The 22844-nt window shown below is 40.7% G+C and overlaps 1 protein-coding gene across 1 annotated transcript in view; it reads left to right on the forward strand.

The window, feature by feature from the left end:
• The window catches only part of tmem104 (transmembrane protein 104), a 54674-nt gene that overhangs the window by 21634 nt on the left and 10196 nt on the right, over positions 1–22844 (forward strand). The window contains exon 9 of the mRNA XM_070848289.1: positions 19997–20090. Coding sequence (XP_070704390.1) covers positions 19997–20090 — 94 coding nt within the window. The remainder of the gene's footprint in view (positions 1–19996; positions 20091–22844) is intronic.

Here is a 22844-nt window from a genome sequence, read left to right on the forward strand (position 1 = left end):
ATCAATCAAATTATCAACCTATCTGACTTTTTTTTTATTACAAATATATCAAACAAATATGAATGCATAACTCTTAAAAATCAGTGCTGGAAAGAAATATATACATAAAGGTTAAAACACAGAAACAAAAAATGGAAATCATATATTTTCTCATCAGGATCTTAATTTTTCAGTCCAAAATAGCTGATTGCTTTTTCTTTCAAACTTGAAACACAGGATACCAACACCTCGTCCACCTCCATGCTTAGACACCAACTGTAAATCCAGAATGCCTCCCCATTTAAGTAGCGATTTCTCTATTTGAAAAGACTTGCCTATATGTAAAGTAAGACACTTAATGGTACATTTTCATACGAGATACATTTCTTTCTTACATCACAGTGTCATTTTTGTGCTCTACTGTGTTTGAGTTTCCTAGTTTTTCCAACATATCCTTTCCCGTGTCCACATGTCAAGAAAAAGGTCACCAGATAATATCATAATTATACTTATTTATGATATACTATGATATACATGGCAACAGTTACATGTTGTTCTCACCTTCCCCCTGTGTAATTTAGTTTTTCTTGTCCTCAGCACTGAGTCTGAATCTTTTATTCAGTTCCTGTTATTTAATTTGTACTGTACATGTAGTTGCAGGGCTGTATGTTTAGGGTGGATTACTGGACAGCAGCGGTGGCCTGCAGCAGTGTTGTCTATTTGCCAGAGTGTGATAAGGGAGCTGCTTGGCTGTGTCCAGGGGAATCATTGGGGTTGATGCTAGAGACTTTACTGCAGCCATAACATTTTTAGAGTTTAGAAAATGACGGGAGATTAAAGAGCAGCCTGATTATGGTGTTGCTCTAAAGAGCTTTAATCCCTGTGTGGGTGATTGGTGCTGAGAGAAGCAAAGAGACAGTAACGGAAGTTGATGTCAGAGGGATTTGGACGGAGGGAGTTGTTGTATTGATGGATGAAGTCCTGCAGGATGAATTGTTGTCCACATGAGTTCAGAAGCCTTCAGTGACCTCTCTCCTACAACTGGACTTCTTCTGGACCCAACACTCTGTGAATGTTTTTAACTATCTGTCTGCATCATCATCTCATATTTTACAGTGTAGGTATCAATTCATGGTTTTCTGATTAATAGACAAATATTTTGTCCATAAAACACCAGAAAAATGAAGTGAAAAATGCCTAATGAAAGTCTCCAGAGCTCAAGCTGATACACTGATTTTTTCTTTTTTGTCCAACCAACAATTCAGAACCCAAAGATCTTCAGTTTACAATAATATAAAACAGAGGAAGCAGGGAAACATGTAGAAAACATGTGAAAATTGGCTTTTTTACTTGATAAACAATAAATTAATTATTAGTATTCCTGCTGATAAACAGATGAATCATTTTTGCATCAATAAAAGCAGTTTAACAGGCAGGTTTTTATCAGAGTTCCTTGTCATTGACCTTATTAATTGGGTCCCTTCTGCCTCGATTTGAGGTTCTTAGATTTTACGCGTGAATCAGTTCAGCGGTTTTGGCAGGTTTCCCCCAGATGACTGCTCCGCAGCAATTGGGGTGCTTTGTTCGCAGTGGACAACAGATTGTGGGTTATTTTTAGGTTTGAGAACAGCTGTCCCTGTGCAGATGACTAGACCTTTACCAACAGCACTCCTGATAGACACTAAGGAAATGAGGAGCGATGAGGGAAAGTGTGAAAAAAACATCCAGCCTGAAAGCTGGTTTGGGTCTTCAGTGTTGACCCTCTTTGTAATCCTCTGTTAGTAATTTCAGCGTTGTTTCAACAGGCCACTGTTTTTATCTAACCTTTTGCTGAAAGTTTCTTGAACTGTGTGTTGTTTTCTGCAGATTGCCTGACCCTTGTTTCACTTTAACACTTGGAGGGCATGTTTGAATTTAGTGTGTTTTTCGACATCACAGTTTCTTTTTAGCTCCACACCTCAGGCCCCTTCCTTCATCATGTGTCATGTGTCGCATCAGCTGAGTGTCACTTTTGACACTGACACTCAGCCTACAGGGGAACTGGGGTATATGTGTGGTTTCCACAAAGATAAATTAGCTGAACTCTGCTTGATCCTCACAGTGATCCGTCCAGTATTGTCATGTTCATTTTTACGCAGCTATCAAAGGCCACAAGACACCAGGGAATGATGTAGTAATGCACATCAAATTCTTGTGATAGTAGGCCTTGTTATTTTTATAAAGACCTCAGTGTTGAATTCACAAAGAGACGGACTAATTACTCCATGATAATAAGGCCCAAAGCAGCCGAGATGATGTTTAATCTTTGACTTAATCAGTATTGACTTCACACATCAGCACCATCAGCTGTGGACATGTCACCACAGCCATTTTCCTCATCGTAGATTCTGAAAGCTCTTAAGAAGATCAATTGACCACGATTTTCTCTGCTGCTGATTGTTGTGGATGGCCGAGGGCTTTTCTTCCCACGTATACAATATTTGTTGGCTTTGGGGGTGTGAAAGGGAGATGATGGAGGCCATTGCATAACAGAGCACTCAGTGTTGATCCTGGCCCTTTACACAGCTTTGATTGAAAAGATTAAATGGCCGTGCAACAGTAGGGTCTTCTGGGTTTTTGTTCAGCTCCAGCAGAGATTCCTGAGACCTCAATTAAACTTCTCTGTCCTTGTTCGTCCCCTGCTAAGTTTTCTTTTTGAATTTCACTGCAGGGGCTTTGTCACAGTGGTTAGCCAAGCAGTGGTTGGTATACTCCAACCTGCTGGACAGCCAGTACAATTTAAATGGCTGATTTATTGTTCTCCCAGTATGTGGGAAGTGATGGAAAATCAATGCTGTATAAGACACTTGCTCAAAGACACTTTATGCTTACACTGCATTGTTCACTTCTTATCTTCATGCAGATGTTTCAATTATAGTATGTTTCTATTAAGCCATACACTGGCTCATGTATTGAAATAAAGTTAATTAAAAGTGCAGGCAAAGTTGTTGCCTGTCCCCTAAGAGTTCAGAATGACCCACCCTGCCACTTTCCTCAATAGAGAGCTGATTGATTAATTAACTGACTAATAAAGATTTATTCCAATAGGAATTTCAGTGACCTTGATGCCTGTTCCCTGCGGAGGCTTCCTGCCATCTTTTCACTGCAGTGTTTTAGCCTGTTACACACAGTTCATACCACAAGTATTGCACAGGCCTAGTTCCAGCTTTTTAGCCAATGGAGGAAAGCCTGTGTTTGTCCACAAGCACAAACAATAGATAGAAAGTTTTTCAGAAACTCACTTTCAATGCATTAAAATGTCTACACCACCTCTATTAGAGTTTGTATCATTGATTTGTTACATCTGACCTAATCCTTGTTGTGGTGGAGGCATCAAACTTTCTGGTGTACATGCCATTGCTTTAGTATGCAAGGTATTAGCTATTCATATATGATGAGCATTCTACTGAAAGAGAGAAAATAATTGAATAGTGAATCATATGACACATGTGTACCTGCCACTTTTTGGGAATTGGTTAGCAGACTTAAAACATGATACCATATTGTAGGCCATATAATACTAGAAAAGCATTATAACTAGTAAAGTGCACTGCTTTCTGTCTGTGGCACACACCCAGTCTTTTTGTCAGATATTGGATAAAGTGGGACAATTCTGCAACTCCTGAGGTAGGAGCACTTGTTGTATAACAGACAGTTAGACCTAGACGGCACAAGGCCACACATACAGTACCGGGTACAGGATCACATACAGTACAATAAACCAGAATCTCATGCAATACCTTTGTACTCATCAAGAAATTGTGGGAACCCGTGTTCATGGCAAACATCTGACTGGACAAGAAACGTGTGCAGTCAGACAGTGAGACAGCAACAAGCAACAGCTTTAAAGATTTTTTAAACCACTTTATGTGGATGGCAAACTGAAATTCAGTGAAATGTTGTGAATAAAATCCTTTTTTAAAGGAAATCTGTGTGAGCACCACTGCAGTGTGTTGAAACAGAAAGTCACTGGTGATAATTTTACCCTTTGGCCTTGTATTCATCAGAGTTGAAAACCTGTGATCATTTATATGATGTATACTATGAGATGATGTATTTCTTGCCCTGTCTGGCTTCGTTTCTTTAGACTCTGTAATTACCTTGCTGAAAAAAGTGTTGATGACCAAACCTATGAAAATAAGAACCAAGTTTTATTATCAAATGAAACCCAAACTTTGAAAGGAATAGAGGCCACATTTTTCTGCCTAAGTGTTAACAAGCTCACATCACTTAACCACTAATATTGGAATATCTGTACTGATCTGAGTACAGGTACTTTGTCTGGATCAGGAGGAGCCTCAGTTGCCATCCTACAGATCTACTGCACATGGATGGCTGAAGCACTTGTGTGCGATGTGTACAGTAAGGAGGTATATACTGTAGTCGAGTTGCAGCGACTTTCCCGGTCGGGGCCAGAGCTGCGGGGAGACGACAGTGCAGATGGTTTAATAGAGATTATCGCAGCAGGAAGAAGTGTTTGAGCTGCGATCCACACGGGGGGAGTCCACTCCACACAACAGCAGGAAGCTGTATCAGAGCAGCGGATCGGGTCGGAGAGGAGACGCGTGATGCTGCTGGCGCTGAAATGGCTGGTGATGAGGAAGCAGTTGTCAAGGAGACGCAGAGGTCACGGAGCAATGTTGTTTTTTTTTTTTTGGTTTAAGTTATTCAGCACAGTTTGTTGCAGCCTCAAAAAACTGAATGATTCATTGATTCATTATGTAGCTTTGTTTGCACTAGATAACGTATGTATTCATGGATCATACTTTCATTGAAGAATAGTATTCTTTCACACTAAGGCCTTATCAGATAGCTCTTTTGCTTCACAAGATAAGCAAGTATTTTTCAGCAAATGACAACCATTTACATTCAAGTTACAAAACCCTTTAACGGCTGTAGTCATTATAACTTTTATTTATAGATCTTGAAGTAAAAATTTCTTATTGTACGACTTGTATTACACTGCATTAGTTTTAGCTGGGTGTAAATAAGTGTGTAGTATCTATTATTCCTCCTTTTCATAAGTCAAACACATAAATGTGGTGACTGTTTTTTGTGTGACACGGTGGTTGAGCATCTCTCCTTGGAGGGTAAGATCATGTAAATGTACTTCATTTATCCTTTGACTGCTTTAACAAGGTCTCTCCATTGTGATTTTTTGTGTGTGTCATTTTTGGAATGAGGGATGGAACGGAGGGGGGGGGCGAATCTACATGCAGGATGAAATGAGTATAAAGCTGGTTATCTGGTACAAGGACGTTTCAGAGTGATACAATGGTCACACAGGCTGAAGGCAAATGAACGTGACTTCCATGAAACATACAGCAGTTCGTGGCCACGTTAGAAATGCAGACAGGTTAACATTAGCCGGCCTCATTGAGTTCCAGTGTAACTTTTAGCTCATTACATGTTGGTCGGCATGTTTGTGAGTGTTTATATATTTTAGGTTGCCAATACTGTTCCACCTCAAGAGTCTGTCTGAATTGATTGGGTAGTTAGGTCACGATGCTTTGTAGTCGCTCGTTCGGGAGTAGCTGCTTAAGTGCTGTCCACTGACCCGTTGTGCCCGTCCCTAAAGTGGGAAATAACATTTGCTGTCTTTTTCAATTACGTATTGGTGTATTACATGTTCACAAAATGTCCTCTTTGTTAATTTATTCTTTATTTTCTTATATGCTCTATCATCAGTGTCATTTGGGAGGAAAGTGTCCTGTACTACAATGCAGCCACATCCTCCTCCTCCTCCTCTTCCTCCTCCTTCTACTCTGTCTCCCATTTACAACAGTTGAGATGATGGGCGGAGTGAAATGACCATCGTCCTATTAAACCACAGGCAAATTATCGTTTCTCATTTCCTCCCCAGATATGTCCCAAACCTGTCATAAATCTTCACTGTGTGCTGTTGCTCGTTATTTTTACCTAGGTACGTGTAATGGTTTCTTTTTTGAGAAGCAGAACTGCACATTAGGAGGTTTAATTAGGTGAATGTCTCAGAAACAGCAACTTGTTCAAAGTCATCAAGTCTGCACCAAATGGATGCTCATCAATGTCTACTTTGACAAGCCCTTTCCTCTCAGAGGGAATGCATACCTGTGAATACATGTGGCTAAATACAGCTGCAGCAGGTTCCTCTTAAGTCAGAGTTTGAAAGTAAAACCACATTATTATCCACAGAAGTAACTTCAGGCTCTTTTTGAGCAGCACCATGTGGATTGGGAATGCATGTGCAATCACTGCTGTATGTCTATAGAGCACTGTACTGCCATCAAAAGTCCTCAAGTTTCCAACGAGGCACCACATGATGTGCCTTTCTTAGTTTATGCTTTTCTGAATTATCTTAATTCACAGTTTGTAAACAAGTTCCAAGGTAAATGTGACCTTGTTGCTGGAAGGTGAGCACGCTCTGTTGAAAGACCTTTAGTTGTTATTAAAAATCACAGAGGTGGAACTTCTTAATCACCTGCTAAATCACACTGCAGATGACCAGTCTGTGATTAACTTTTACACTTGACTTCTGCCACAAACAGTACAGCCAACCCATTAATTCAGTTTGCATATTTCAACAGTCTTAGGTTGACAGTGATGGGACTGGTGTGATTTAGTAACGCTGCAGTGAAATAAAGGTGTCTGCGCTCCATATTTTGTCCGTCAGGTTGGTTGTAAGTAAAATGTCACATTGTTAATTTTACTCCAAAACCCACCTTTGTTTTATTCCTGACTTCACTTAGTGCTGCAACTTTATTCACAGGTTAAAATATACTGGCCTGACCTGCACTTCATCTCAGGAAACACGATGATACATTCCCCTTGCATCTCCGCCCTGACTTTATCCCTCCTCCCCCTCTCCTTTTGTCTGAGTTGTCTTCCTTCCCCTCATTAGAGTCCTATCTTTAATCGTGTGGAGACATGGCAGTCTCCGGGGCCACTTACCTAATTAACAGTATAGGCAACTGCGTTGGATGTGGTTCGTTTTCACCAACTGCAAATGAGATGAAAGGTGCTTTGAGGGTTTGTCTATGGATGTTTCACATAGATAGTTTTGGCATATTTATACTGTGTGTTTGCATACTGTGACCATTATTACCATGTACTATAGTATGTTTTGTAGCATACTTTACATGTTACATACATTGTGTCTTTTTGGTAGAAGTGCAGTCAAAAGTCTAGCCTGACAACGAATCATTCCTGTTATTCATGGTAGCAAAATGTTTAACACAAGCAGTATTGTTGGTGTTGAAACCACATGTGCTTTACAGCCTGTTGTATAGCTCTGCTTGTGTTTGTTGAAGGAAAATAGGAATGAATGAATGGATCTTGACTATGATCACAGTAATGTGATTTATTGATCTTCACGCTACACTCAAAGCTCTTAACAAGACCACGGTACCTAATGACGCCACACAGCGCCGCGCTGGATGCAAACTGCTCCACAGCTGTATCGCTGACAAAGTGAGTGAATGATCCTGAGTACTGAATAGATGAGACGTCGTCTTGCCTCCTACTGGCAACTGTGAGACAGTGAAAATGTGACTCACTTACTCACTCACTTTTATTTACCCACTTACACGTCAAAACACACTGGTGGTGCACGTCATGTATCGAAACCGATGCTAAGCCCACACACCATTGGCAGCGAGATATGCGTCAGCAGAGATGGACGAGGTGTTCTGTGATAGCAGCTGTCCTATTTTACATTATCGACAGAGGTCAGAAAAGCAGCACATGCTGATGTATAAGTGTATCCAGACCTGTTTGAGCCACAGTCTCAGCAAAGTTTACATAACATTAAAAAGACATGCCCCCAAGAGGAGAGCTCGTGTAGCAAGAGATATTTGCTTTTCACGTGTTGGGTCATGTAACATAACCCACAAACTCTTTCTGAATACAGGAAAACACTTGCTTATTCACTCACTATACTGCAGCTAAACTGCCTGGTTGAGGTGTATCTGCTCTTTTTTTTGGCGTCAAATGATGTTATATTATATCTCACTTTTTCTACTATTGCCAATTTGATACCTGATTTTCAATACTAACTCTAAGACATCTTTTTTGTTATTTTACTTTGAGAAATATAAAACTTTGAGATGTTAAATGTTGCAGCTGTACAAGAGCTTGGGCTGAATGAAATAGTTGGTACTTAGAATTGTAATTAGAATTTTTGATTTTTATTTCTTTATTTAATCAGAACCAGTATTTTATAAGAAATAACAGGTGGATGTTTATCGATACCATATACTTCCTCATGGAAATGAATTATGTAGTTGAGTGTAGTTGAAAATACTTTTTATATATTTTGTAGGTGTGAAAGTCAGTCAGCTCTGAGCTGCAATGTTTAAAACAAGCAGGTAAATGCAATCAGGTGGGACGAAATGTGTTGCTTAATTAACCAACGAAATGAACCAATGAAATGAGAGATCTTTAGGGAAGAAATTGGGCAGTACTGATTGAAACAGAGATCAAATCAGGTCAGTTTAATCTTACCAAAGTGAGCTGATACAGGTCAATAATGCTGAGAGGAAAAGAGATCTCAGAGGACCCCAGGAAGAGGGCAGTGACAGCACATTTGTCTGGGGAAAGCTATAAATTCATTAAAAAAAAAAAAAAAAGAGATCCATCAGTCGGCTGTGAGGCAAATCATCTTAGAAATGGAGAGCACTGAAAATGACTAAAACTCAGCCTAGAAGTAGGCGACCTTTGAAAAGATATCCACAAGAGCTACAGGAAAGGTGAAAATTCAGGGAAAAGGAACCCAAACATAACATCTAGGGATTTGACGACCTCTCTTGCTACATCTGGGACACAGGTGCATGCTTCCACAATGAGAAGAAAACTCAATTAACATCTTCTTTCATAGTAGGGTAGCTAGGAAGAAGCCTCTACCCTCAAAGAAGAACAAAGAGAGAGAGAGATGGGTGCAGCGTCCAGAGCTGACAGAGACGGTCACACAGGAGACTGATGCAGAGGCTTCTGTTGGCTGCAGATAAGCCCTTAGCTCCACAGTCTTTATGGCTTTCTCATAAAACACAAAAATATGCACGTATACTCCTAAATCTGTCATTCATTAATAACATTTATCACTGACGTTTTTAAAAGTGTCAGCTGGAGGGATGGACGGCGTCCTGCAGAGGTTGAACTGATTTTGATCTACAGGTTTGTTCTACATTCTGAGTCAGCAAAAAGTGTAGTCCAGCTTGGCGGGCCAACACTTGTCACTCATTTTGATGCTCTGTCAACACTTGAAACTGCACCTAGACAGAGGCTAGTCTGTAGGCCTCTGCAAACACCAGAGAGAAACAGCAGAACCAGCAGCCAATTTTCAGGAAATAAACCATGTTCTACCTTCTTTTTCAACATGTTTGCTGAAAATGCAGGTTTACTGTCTTGTTGTCTTGTGTTTCCTCTTTCTGCCCCCCATTCTTGCTGTTCACATTGACTTGGCTGCACAGTCATAACCTAGAAACCCTAATCTGGGCATGCTAGGGCTAATATTGCTCCAAAACTCATGCAAACTAAAGTAAAAGGCCAAATCCTAGGAAGTCAGTGGAGACATGTCGGCACAATGACGTAAGTGAGTTTTCCTGAATCTGCTGTAATTAGAACTCACAGTTCCTGTCACTCTTTATGTACTCAAAGGATCATTCACACTGATCTTTGTGTCTGTGACACAGAATGTGTAGATTCTTTCATTAGCTGCACCTACAGATTCATCAAATAAGGTTTAAACTATATACCTTAATTTCTGGCTGCTGGTTTGTTCTTTTTTCATTCACAGGTCTTTTGTCATGCGCTACATGTTTTACTTCCATTGTTGTTCGATCTGTCAGTGTTTATTTTGCTTTACTTTTTTGACTATGAAAAGAATCCAGAGCCCAAGGTGACTTCCTTTGTTGTTGTTTTTTTGTCTGAGCAGCAGTGTGAAACCTTAATATATCCATTTTACAATGATGTGATATAAAAAAGAAACACATTTGAGAGGCTGGAACCAGAGAAAATTTGGCATTTGATTGGACACAATGTTTTGTCAGTTGACTTAGCGCTTCGCTGGGGAATCATTTGGCTCTGCTCTCTTTGCTAAAGTACATCTTGGTAATTGTCATTAGTTACAGTATGCCATCATTTTGCAAACATAATAATGTAGATGCTCCTTAATGTTGGCATTTCTACACAAGCATAACTACCCACAGTTCACTTTGTCCTGATGCAGGAAGTCTAAAGCTGGGCTGAACATATAAATCTTAATTAATTTATTTATGTTAATTATGTTTGCTTGATGGAGATGTTTGCTGGTGATTAATGACGCTGAAGGTGGACTCTCTTTCATCCTGACAAACATATAGTTCCAATATGGTTTTAACTGTGCGGTGTTGCCTCCCAGGCACCATCTCTGCTCTGCTAGTACTAGCAGTCCTCCCCACCCCCACAATCATGTTCATCTTTGTCTTACCTCCCTTTCTTTCCTCCCTGCTATGTGTGTGTTCAGTGATTCAGTTGACTTGTTATTGCTATCATAAGGGTTTGTACGTATCTCCTGGGTTTTTATGGCCTATTTTATGCCATTTCCATTCCATACCACCGTGGTCAGGTTACCCTCTAGTCCTTTATCATACATGTCAAAACCGAGGCAATGAATTGCCCCATAATATCCAATATTCCATTGCATTGGTATATGATGTAGTTTACGTGTTTTTCTTTCCTGCATCATGCAGTCACAGAGCGTTTTATTTTGTTTTACATCATTAAGATGAAATATTGTCTGAAAAAACGTCTTCTTTCGGCTTTGATTGCTGGCTTTGTCATGAAATCATGACATGTTGTATGTAGACAACAGCGTAGGGCTGCGAGCCATTTAAATGTGTATTGGATACTTGGTTTATTTTGTCAAGCTGCTTATTCATTTCTATCAGTCCTAATGAGAAGAAAGACAAATTGTGGATCATTCACACTGGGAATGTGAGCAATATCTTCATTTGTGTCGGACTTTTTGTAGGTTGAAAAAAGTGCCAGATTGCTCGTTCCTATACTTCACATATTCAAGGTCTCAACTCAAGGTCTTAATTAAAGTTAAATGATGCGTGCAGTTGTAGACGTCCTGAGTTATTGCAGGTTTTGCCGCTGCTCCGCGTGCGAGGAAGAAGTCCAGATATGTGTTTTAATCAGTGTGGTGTTGTCTGCATCGCAGCTACAAATGTTTCTGATGTGAAAAGCATTTTGTAACAATTAATTAAAGCGTTATTAAAGGCATTTACAAAGGTTTTATAGCTTATGGAAAGAGGCAGTCATGCAAAATGTATTTAATATAACTGAAACCGTTGTCATGAGTTTTTTTTATGCATATGAGGTATTTTGATAATTGCAGCTGATCAAGATTTTATCCAATGTATTAGAGTGGAGCCGTACTACTTCACTGACATAAAGAGTGCCTCCGTAACAACAGAACACACACGTAACAATTATAGTATTAAAAGGCCATGTATATGCGAGGGAGACAATCATCATCTTTCCATAATATGCTCTGTTTGGCATAGCAGGTGACAACGATTGATAAATCAACATTATTAAATTGAGTTCATAAATCAGGGCAGGAGGAGAAAGAAAACATCTGCGTTTAGTTGGGGAAAGAGGATCATAGGAAACAGAGGATCCGTCACAAACAGGTGTAGATGTTTGAGAAAAAATTCAAAGCAGTGCTTCATGCACCAGCTGGACTCATGGTCCCAACCCAACACAATCTGCATCGAGTTAGCCAGTTTATCCTGGGAGAAAATCTGATACATCAACATGAACTTTACCCTTTAATCGCATCTGACTTCCCTTTGCTTCCCTTAATCAGCAGAATAACTACTTAGACATTTATGGTGTCTTCTCTGTCCAAAGCTGTGACAACGGCAATGACCAAAAATCAGTAATCTCCAATAATAAAGAAGAAGTGATTGGATGAGGACCTGCTGTACCATTTTTGTTTGGAATAAAGATTAACATCAGAAACAAATGGTCAGGGAGCCTGGGACTGTGGGGATTGTGATTCATAATCCTTCTTTCTCTGTTTGATTGTGGGGGGGATTATCAGTGTCCAGGCTGGAACACTGCATGGAACCACCAGGGCACTTATGATTTTCATTGCTGGACTTTCTCCCCAGCGATCTCTGCTCATCCTCTGGGTCTTTCACTGTTAACCCTCTTTGTCTCGTTTACTAAAGTGAATCGTGATTTCACAATTGTTCGATGCCTGACAGCTTGGCAGTCAGGAGCAAAGCTCTGGTATGGCTCTCTTGGATATAGATTCAGCCACAATGACGTCCAAGAGCTTGAGGACATCTGTGCCATCACAGTGTTTGGCTGACCCTACAGAAAAGAACAGAAAAATATGTTGATTAATTACTTAAATGGGGTGGGTGGTCAGGGGTTGACTTATAGCCCAACTGTGATGGATGAATATCCTATGCAACACGTGGCACAGGAGAAACGCTCACATATGTGCCGATTATTGTGACCAGTGGATTGGCTCGTGACTCTTAGTGACGCAATCTAATGCCAATTAAATGCTGTTGCATACTCTCTGCACTCTCTCATCCGCACAAATCCAAAACACAGGTCTTTATAGACCTTCAGAGTGATTGACAGCTACGGCCTGGGTTGCCAGTTGGTGGCAGTTTTTCACCATTATTGAGATCATTCACCATATCTAAGCCCCATTAATCTCTTTCTCCCAAATTCTAACTTTTTAGCGTCACAGGGAGCGCTAGAAAAGTTGTAGAAAAGTGGTGTTGGTTTGTTACTTTCTTAAAAGTTGTTGTTCCCTTTATCAAACAAAGGACAGTAGAAAGCTGACAGGAACGGAGAGAGGCGATAACATGCAATAAAGATCCCTAGCCACGGCTGAACTAAAGTCGTGGCGATTACATGATCAGTGTCCTAAACCCCAGGGCAACCAGGACACCCCTGTTTTGTTGCCTTTTTATAAACGGTGTAATGTAGTTTTACCTTCACACCTGGAATCTGCCAAATTAAAATCAGTCAGATCTGTTGTCCACCCTCTGCAGTAGGTCTGGACCCTAAACTGACTGTTTTTCTGGGGAGTTCTGCACCCTCGCTGCTTGGAGATATTGTTTGCTGCCATGTGGAGAAATGGAAAATAGAGAATTAGTTTTAGAGAACAATAGGTTTTTGGCCCTCTGGTACTGACAGTGATAAAGAGATATTGTCTTCTGAGCCCTGTCATGATTTGGGTCATGGGCTGTAGGAGGACTTTGTGTTGTTGGGAGCCAAAATAACAATGGTGTCAACACAAACAACCAAAGGTGCCTTTCAGTGAATATGAATATGGCGGGCCTCAAACCCAGGCTGCTGCAGTAAGGACTGAGCCATGTGGGATGCACCCCACCAGGTGAGCTGGTAGGGCGCCCTGTTGTAGCACCTTTTGTCTGACCAGTGAAGTAGCATTGATTCTTTTTTAACATCAGTGGATAGACTTTGGATAGTGTGCGGTGGGTGTTTGACATTTTTAGAACTTGAAAACATTTGTACATTATGATTGCAGGGCTTTTTTTTTTTTACTTTATTGTTTAGTAACTTGTCTGCTTCCGTTCAGAGCCTAGGTCACAATGTGAAAGTGAATTTCACCAACCTCAATTACACCATCAAATGTTTATGGTGTCTATTTGTACATTTAATGCTTCCATATTATATAAAAGTTTAAATGGAGGTCCTGAAATTGGAGTTAAAATCACTACAAAATGTCACATTTGACCAGGCATGTACGATGATAATTCATTCTAAAAATGCTAAACCTCTCGTGCTTTCTGTGCAGCACTGACGAGCCCTGACCTTACATGCTATGTTATGCAAAAATCATTGTTCCTCAGTATTTGCCGATGATTGCTGATGTCTGTAACCTCTAAAGAGGTCTAATGGGACTGATCTTGGTGTTTGTATCCATCATTGCCTTGGTCACCTTTGCAGTTTCTCATCTCAGACTCCCCTTTCATTGTGTTTCACTGAACTGTGTGATTGAAGCCCACCAGGTGGATGCTGCTGAGCGTGTTGACTCATACTGAGGAGGAGAAATGGCTGATTTTTTTTAAGAATGTCTTTGTTGTCGTGAAACGTGAAATGCTCATAGTTGATGAGTGTGTTGGTCCGGAGGAGCAAAACCCATCAGCTTGCTGAAGAGGAGGGAATGAGGAGGGGGTTCTAGCCTAAATTGATTCATGCCACTTTTCTCCTGACAGAATTTGTTTTTGTTTATTGAGGCATTTATTAAAGTGAGCATGAAACGTAAGCAGTTTCTGTGGCGAGGGGGCAAAAATGCAGACAAAAATCTGTACGTCGGCCTCGTGAGCAAGAGCGAGATGAAATTGCTAGAACAGCCTGAACAAAGTATTAAATGAATAAATGCATTGGAACCATGTGTCATTCAATCTGTCTACGTTATGAAATTTTAGCTATATTCATCTTTTGTTCCCCTGTTGTCTGGCAGTTTTATTTCTCTAGCTGACACTGCTGCATATTCCCAGCTGAGGCAGACCATGGAGACTGGTTCTAAGCTTGTACTGTGTGATGTTAATATAATTACTTCTGTTAAAAATACGACACCATGGAGCAAAGAGATAGCTGAGTGATGTTGATATTCTTTGTTTGTTTGTTGCATGGTATTTTCAACTGGCAAAAGTATGTCTTTCTGGACTCTCACATATACCAGTAATTTTTAGATTTGGCACATGGATCTGTGAATGTGTTCAATCATTTCTCACATCAGGAAGTCTGAAATGCAAAACACATTGCCACTGCATCACAGCAGCATGTATAACAGCAATCATGTAAAGCCCTCAGCACTAGCATTATGTGACACTTTGCTGCTTGACAACAGAACCAAACAAAAAGGTTTATTGTGGTTACCCACTTTTTGTTAAGAAGTAATCTACATGTGTTTATGTTGCTCACTGTTTGATTCCTCAGTCCTGTAGAGAGAGAGATTGTGTCCACAGCCTCGCCAGACAGTTTTTTTGCCAAAAAAGTAGAGCATCATCACCAGTGACCATTTTCTCATCCACTGTGGTGGCCAGAAAAGACCAGAAGAGGAGATGACCTGACACAATACATTTATTCTCATTATAGCCGACTGTAGGTGCTTATGCAATAGTGTCTGGTCCTCCTTAATATCACCCTTCAAAAGCAATGTTTGACTGGACTAAAGGACACTACATTGTGATGATTTATGCTGTCAATTCAGCTAAAAGATGGTTTTAAAATGATGGCCAACACATTTACCGGTCCCACACTGCACTCCACATGAGTACAGTCTGGTGTCGCATGTTTTTTTCTCCCCCCCCCCCCCCCCCACTGTAAAAATGGAATTTCCCCCCTTGGGGGATCAAGAAAGGTGAAATGATTGATTGATTGATTGATTGATTGATTGATTTAGCAGTATTTCACATTAAAAGCCTGCAAGGGAAGGGAGGCGTTATGTATGCTTGTATGCTTTTAATTTGAAACATCTCTTCATGTTGAGTTTTATTGACTGTATATTCACAATGAAAGGAAAAAAACAGTGTGTATGATTTGAATCTTCTGTCAGTGGAATCAGTGCTGTGGAGACTTGCTGTTTGAGAATGTGTGTCATGCATCATGAAGTTCACCTGGCTTCAGCAGTCTGTAGTCTAACTGGGGCTGGACCCATTTCTTGCATGCCTCCTGCTTTGTCCCTCATGACCAGAACATAAAGATTATTTTTTCACGGTGTAATGGTGACGTATGATCTCCTGCTGGCCATGCCTCTAGTGTCCCTACCAGTCTGTCCGCATGCTCTGGAACTACATGGTCATGCCAACTCTCCGGGTCTGAGTCACCCTACAGCACATGGCATCTGATGCGTTTACACTCGCCCACTCACACTTCCACCACTTCTCTTCCATTCTCATGCTTCCTCCCCAAAAGCCTGTCATTCCCTGTGCATCCTTCTCTTTTTGTGCAGCTCTGATGCCTTTGTGATGTGCAGTTCTACCAAACCTAAGAACCCCTTTTTCAGAGGATGAAGCCTGCCTGGGAGTGCAACTTCTTCTGATATTTGGTTTATGTGTCTCATTGTCTACTTAATGGACTTTTTGGTTCATTTTACATGTTTTAGCCCCTTTTAGCCCTCCATCTTTTACACACAGCATTAGGATGGGAGTATTTGCAAAAACATGAAAAAACACAATTGTGCTGGAAAGAATCTATTAAGATTATGTATAATAACATGTTGTTAAAGTCTTTTTTATGTTAAACTGTTGAATCTACTTCTTTCTGGGTTACCATTTCTCAAAGCAGCATGCAGACTGATGTATCGAGGCTGCTGCAGGGAGATAAATCTCTCTCCTTTACCTTTTCTGTGATACATTTTTCTCTTGTTGTGTTGTGTTGTTACTGAGCATCTGTCCAAAGCAACACAGCTCTTAGATTGTGAGAGATGCTTCCTGGTGATGTTAGAAACAGCTGGACACGATCGTATCCACCAAAATGAAAGAAACACACCACCAAAAATCCAAATGGGACAAGAAGTACAAAGCACATGCCCTGCAGCAGCATAATTATCTTTGCTGGTGATCTAATTGTTGCAAATGTAGTTTTTCGTATAAAGAGGGAGGTGTTGCTGCTCTTTAGTTGCAGTGTTGTTGTGTTCTTGTGTTGCTGTTGTTGTGGAGATACAGTTGAGCGGTCCAGTGTCCTCGGGCCATTGCTCGGTTGGGGTTTTATGGAAGGCTGTAAGCTGTTGGAGGTGCAGTCTTGATTCATGAGTGGTCCAGAAACTGATGGAAAATTCATCAACCATGTGGCACCATACAAACAGAGGCAGTGCTATTATCCCTCAGGGATATACCATCCCTGCAATACCATGCTGGACCTTGACCAGCACTAAGATCCGTCTGTTTGTATTGAACAATAGGTGAAGAAATTCTAATTTAGATTTTGAGACCAGCACTGCGATTAGTATGCAATTTTTATTTAAGTTCCATATTTCCTGTGTTATTCACTATACACAAGCAATACATAATTCTGTCGTGTGACTGGATACAGTCAACATAGAAACTGCTCTTTTATGTAGCCTATGTTTTCTGATTAAATGAGATGGATCAAATGGATGCATATAAGTAAATATGAAGGTCTTCTAGCTGACTTCTCACTGGCCTAGCACTTGCCTTCAGATAACAGGTGTCTCTGTGAAGCAGTGTCTCATTGTATTTAATCCAACAACAATCCAACAGAACTTGATAGATACAGACTTTGTTGCAAATCTTATCTTTGTAGGTTAGTCATAGTTTCAAGCAGTCAAAGTTTAGTTTTGTTGGTTTTTTCAGAAAATAGTATTCATAATATTGACTTAGATGTTTTGAAGGGTTAGTTCGGATCCGAACATTGCTTGGTAAGAGGTTTTGTGTTACTTTGATGTTTTTAGTTTGAATCCAAAGTGACGCAATAACACAAATTAACTAACTAACTAACTAAGGCATTAGCATTCTGCAAGGTGAAATCCCTGTTTTAGTGAATGGAGTCTGGTGTGTGTGCCGTTTGTGGTTAAACCAAAAGGATCTTCCAGGTCTCTCTCTGTAGGGATCCTTTCCATGATGCTGTCACACACTGTCTGTCAGCCAGCTGCCATTAATTTCACTTTCTTCTTCAGACACATCTCTCCTCATAATGGTTCATTCATTACCTCCAATAGGTGTGGCAGATTTATGCTTTGGCTCGTCTTGAGCTTAGGCTGCACTTTGCCAAGAAGACAGCTGGTAATACTTTAATATATAGACACATAGGCATCATCATTATTCAGCAGAATTAAAGGCGATACTTTTTTCCCCTCTCACACCCACAGATACCCCAGCTGTCCATCTGTACATGTGGAAAAAAAAGCTGACTCTGGCTGTGTCTGAAATTGCTCCCTTGTTCCCTCATTCATTAGTTCAAACATTCGAAACTCTGTGGGGTACTGTTAGACATTGTCAAATACTTTTAAGTCACCATTCTGCCCCATCACTATCTCTCTACTTGGACAGTATAAATTAAAAAATGTCCAGAATTGGACTCACAGTATACTTAAAACATTAGTATATTGTACTCCTAAGTGTGAGTGGGAACTTCCCATATTGTACATATGATTATATCGTAGTAAGAGTTCCTTTTGCCCCTGATTTATGTTTAGTAAGGAACACTAAATGTAATAGATATATTACCGTGCTGATGCTAATATATACTGACATTTAGCAGGTATCATGTTTACCATGTCTAACATTTTAGTCTAACCGTTGCTGATTAGCTCTAAAGACAAAGTACAGCTGAGGCTGATAGGAATGGCAGTAGATTTGCACGTATTGCAAGTATTTCATGGTTGTTCATCTTTAATGGTGGAGCAACATACATAGAGGCGCGCCGCTAGCATGGCTTCAAAGAACAGTGGTAGAGAATAACATCTTGTGAGCCGAGGGTCAGTAGATTAAAATGTCTATTTTCTGGACTATGTCTTTGTGTGATATCTATTCCTGGGACCCTGATATTCAGAGTTGGATTGATGATTAGAAGTGCCTCAGAGGCACTTCTGAAAGTGCCAGGGTTCCAAAGCTTATTACAGAAACATGTTTGCATTGTATTACAAATGTTATGCTTATTCTTTATGATTGCTAAACTTATTTTTTGCTGTGTCAAGATTTTTTCCACTAGGGAAGTGACTGAGAGCCCAAAACCCAAAGTAAAGGCTGCATCTTCATGTCTACTCTGTCCAGTACTGAGCTGAAGTCTTATTCTCACTGTGTCCTCACAGTGGTGTAGATGGTGCAGGTGTAGAGGATGCAGTCCCTGTTACTAACGCTGCAGGCTGCTCCTCAGGTGAAATGGCCCACAAGTGACTGCCTCTGAGATCTCATGCCACTCAAACTGTGCAGTCAGACCTGAGAGTGGCACAGAATGGGAACAGAGGGAAGGAATGGATGTAGGGAATACGTTTGCAGGCCTGAAGGAGGAGGAGGAGGAGGAGGAGGAGTGAGGGGAACCGATGGAATTGGAGCTACAGTAGCTGAGCCACTACCTCTGATTGCAGATCTTGATAAAGAAAAGTATCAGATAGGCAATCAGGGTTGTGGCCTGAGAGGATTGGAAATTTTTGGTGGACTATGGATTGGTCCACCTGTTTATCTGTTCACCTATCTTTAGGTGGGTTGATGGGATTCTGACAGCACTTAGGAGAATGATACGTCCCCACTGGCATTTCGAAATTACACGTCAGGGAAGAATCACAACTGCAAGTCAAAAATTGAGCTGCAAGGTGAAATCAACAGGGATCAAGCAGACACAAAAGTGGCAGAATGCTACTGTGTTGACAGCAATGAGGGTGTTTTCCAATCTGTTCACCCTTTAATGGGTAAAAAATGGTCATCACAGTCATTTCTTTAAATGACTTGTTTAAGATACTCAGTTTATATCAATAAAATAGCATGTTGCTGAAAATAACAAATGTTTAATTTTTTTGCTTAACAAACATATAACACACATACTAGACAATAAGTTGATGATTAATGTTTTTCAGGTGATTTTTGATCAGTCAACAAACTGATGAATCAACTGTTTAAGCACTAATTAAAGTCGAGTAACACCAAAACCTTGAATACTCCTCACACAGAAACAATTGATTAGAAATTGGAAGCATGTCAGAGGTAGGATTGTTCAGCTGTTCATAATATTCATCCCCTATAAATCAAACTTACTTACTGACTAGCTCTGACATTTACGGCATCATTCGTGCAGGGTGACATTTTACTGTTATTGCCTTGGTTTCTCAGTATTTGCCTGCTCTTGTTATTGGATAGTAAAAGAAGGTCCTCACTTAAAACCTGCTTTTACAAGACCATGACTTTGGTTCCTGTCAGCCCTGTCTGTGATGATTAAAGAGTGATTTTTTTCTTTGTAGCCACAGTTAGAGTAATCGGCCCTTCCTCTCTGTCCCTTCCTGCAGGGCATGTTCACACTTCTGTTGGGGCCTTTCACCTTCTTCAACGCCCAGAAGACCAAATATCTTCAGATTCTCACCTCACTCATGCGCTGGATTGGTAAGAATAATTCAGTTTACTGATATGTTGAAGATTTGGACTACTTAAAACATGGAATTTCTCTTTGCCTTTCACCTATTTTCTCATTCTGTTTGGTTCCTGTAGCCGTCTGTTTCTGCCTCTCCTTTTTCTACCAACACATATTTCCATTTTCAGCGTGTCTCCCACCATTTCTTTCATCCCTCGCACCCTCCCTCCTGCTCTCGCCTGTGTGGCTGCTGTGCTCAGGTCCGTCCATCATGGTTCAGTCCTGCTCTGTGTCTTTGATTCCCATCTCCTCTCATTCCTCAGCCTGACAGGCTTGACAGCCCGTCCCAAGCTTGATTGGACCGTCACTCACAGGGCGACGGGCGAAAATAAACCACCCGTCCTGGGCCTGCTGTTAAAATCACAATACCACTGAATCATGGCGCTCTCGCCACCACTCCCTGCAACACACACCAACACAAGAACACAGCAGCATTCACACATGCTGTCCACTCATAACACATGGGGTTTAGCTGCACCTTTCGCTCTTCTTCTTGTGTCTTCACCCTCCTCTGGCATGTTATCTATTGGATTGGTGTTGTCGTTTTTGCAGGGCTCTATACAACTCTGGCTAATGATTCAAAACGGCTCTAGTCGAGGCTCTGTGTTTCTTCCATGTATCTGAGCGATAACAGGAGGAAGAGGATACTCCAATAGCCAATATAGAGTAATAGGTGTTGAACATTGTGATAAAGTTTAGCTGTGGCATTCTAAAAAAAAAAATAATAATAATAACTATATTGAAAAGACCGGTAATTAGCCAAGCCCATAAATTCCACTCGATAACAACTGTGGAATTGAATTTATATTTATATTTGTATTTGTATTTAGAGCACTAGTGATTCCAAAAGAAATTCAGTCGACACGCAGCACTTAAGAACCATAGTGAAATAATTTCTTATGTAATGTTTTGTCTACTGTAAGTGTTTAAAGAACATGTGTACATGTGTAACATTCGGATTAAGACTGCTTTATGATGAGTCCATACATCTAAAGCTCTGGTCTGGGTTCTAAAAATGGAAAGAAGACATGTCCTGTATATTTCCTAGTGTGTAAAGACAGTCAGAGTTATAGATTATTTGTTGCAGGGTTTCTGGAGGGGCTGCTACTTGAGAACAAGAGAAAATATGATCCCCTTAAGACATTTTCTCTTTTCAGATATATGGAGGTGTGTTTTGTTTTGGACAGCTACAAGGTGCTTGGTGTGATGTAAAGTGTTGGTCTGCTCTCAAAAGCACTGCCACACTCTGCTGTGAGTGGCTATAGTATCCCACAGTGCACTGCTGTTTATATGTGGATCACAAACTGTGCCTTTTAAACCAAATGTTAGACCATCAAATGGGTTTCAAACGTGTCAACATCTGATCCATTTTAGAACTCCACTCCAGATCTGCCTTTCTAGTATCAAACAGTCGTCCCCGGCAGGCTTGAGAGGTGGCTGGAAAAGATTTATGGTTGGCACTTTTCACTTAAATGGTTCCGACATGACTGATGAATTCAAGCTGATCAGAGCTGCTGGTGTCTCTAAATGAGGAAACTGCTAACTCTGGGTGGAGTGTCACATCATCTATATCTATTTATTCATATTCTTAAGTTTAGATTTGGTTATTTTTGAGTACCCTGGTCACTGGATCCATTTTATTTGACACTGAACAGTCTGCAGACATGAGACCCCACCTCCCCTCCTGACCATTACTCACCACTCCCTGGATACACCTGCAGTCACCTGAGGTGCCTGTGAGGTGACATGGTGTGTTTAATGTCAGGGTTAGCAGCTGGCCGGTGTGTTTGGGCCCTGCCTCCTGCCCTCGGCTCTGGCCTTGTCACAGTCGTTGCCACTCAACTGTAGTCACCTTCTCGTCCAGTGAGCCCTGTTTTTCTTTTTTTTTTTTTTTTTTTTTTTTTTACACCAAACATGAGTGATGTTGTGACTACCTGCTGCTGTGCTGCCTGCAACATGCTGTGTAGAAGCCGTTAGCCCGGGTCAGTGTGACACCTTATGTACAACCCAGACCTCCTGACTGCACTAATTTAGTCCCTTTTTTTCCAGCCATGTCACTTAACTGTTCTTCAATTAAAAGGAAAGTCATGCAAAGGCGCAGGTCTGGGCTCAGGCCATCTGTACGCAATTTGTTTGGCCTGTTTAAACTTTCATATTCAGAGAAGAGAAAAAAAGTGGATTTAAACAAAGTTCACCAGTGTAAACAGACCCAAACTGGCATTGTAGGCGCCCTAGAGGACAGCGGTCAGATATACACACTAAGGAAGGAATTCACTGCAGGCAGCAGTAGGGGTCCTATAGTGCCCGCTACGCCAGCCCACTGTGCAGGCGGACAGAGCGGCTCTCACAAATGTTTAGAATAAAATAGAAATAAAACTGTACAAACGGATGCATAAAGCATTGAATGACAATTAATGGCTATTGTCCTCTCATATAACATCATAACAGCTAAAGTCTTTATGAAGTGACTCACAACATCATGACAATAATTCACTTCTTTTAAAGAGCAACTTATTGAGCACACCTGTGGCTTAGGGGGTTAAGATGCCGAACATGGACTCCTATGTCCCTGGTTCAAGGGGCGTAGAGCTTCTGTTGCATGTCTCCCCACTGCTTCCTGTCATCTCTCTAATGTCCATCCTAAAGATGTCAAAAAACTTCACACACACACACACACATATATATATATTAAAAAGAGCAAAAGCAGGAACTTCAAATGCTTTTTT

The sequence above is a fragment of the Pempheris klunzingeri genome, chromosome 17 (assembly GCF_042242105.1).
Source record: "Pempheris klunzingeri isolate RE-2024b chromosome 17, fPemKlu1.hap1, whole genome shotgun sequence".
Lineage (NCBI taxonomy): Eukaryota > Metazoa > Chordata > Actinopteri > Acropomatiformes > Pempheridae > Pempheris > Pempheris klunzingeri.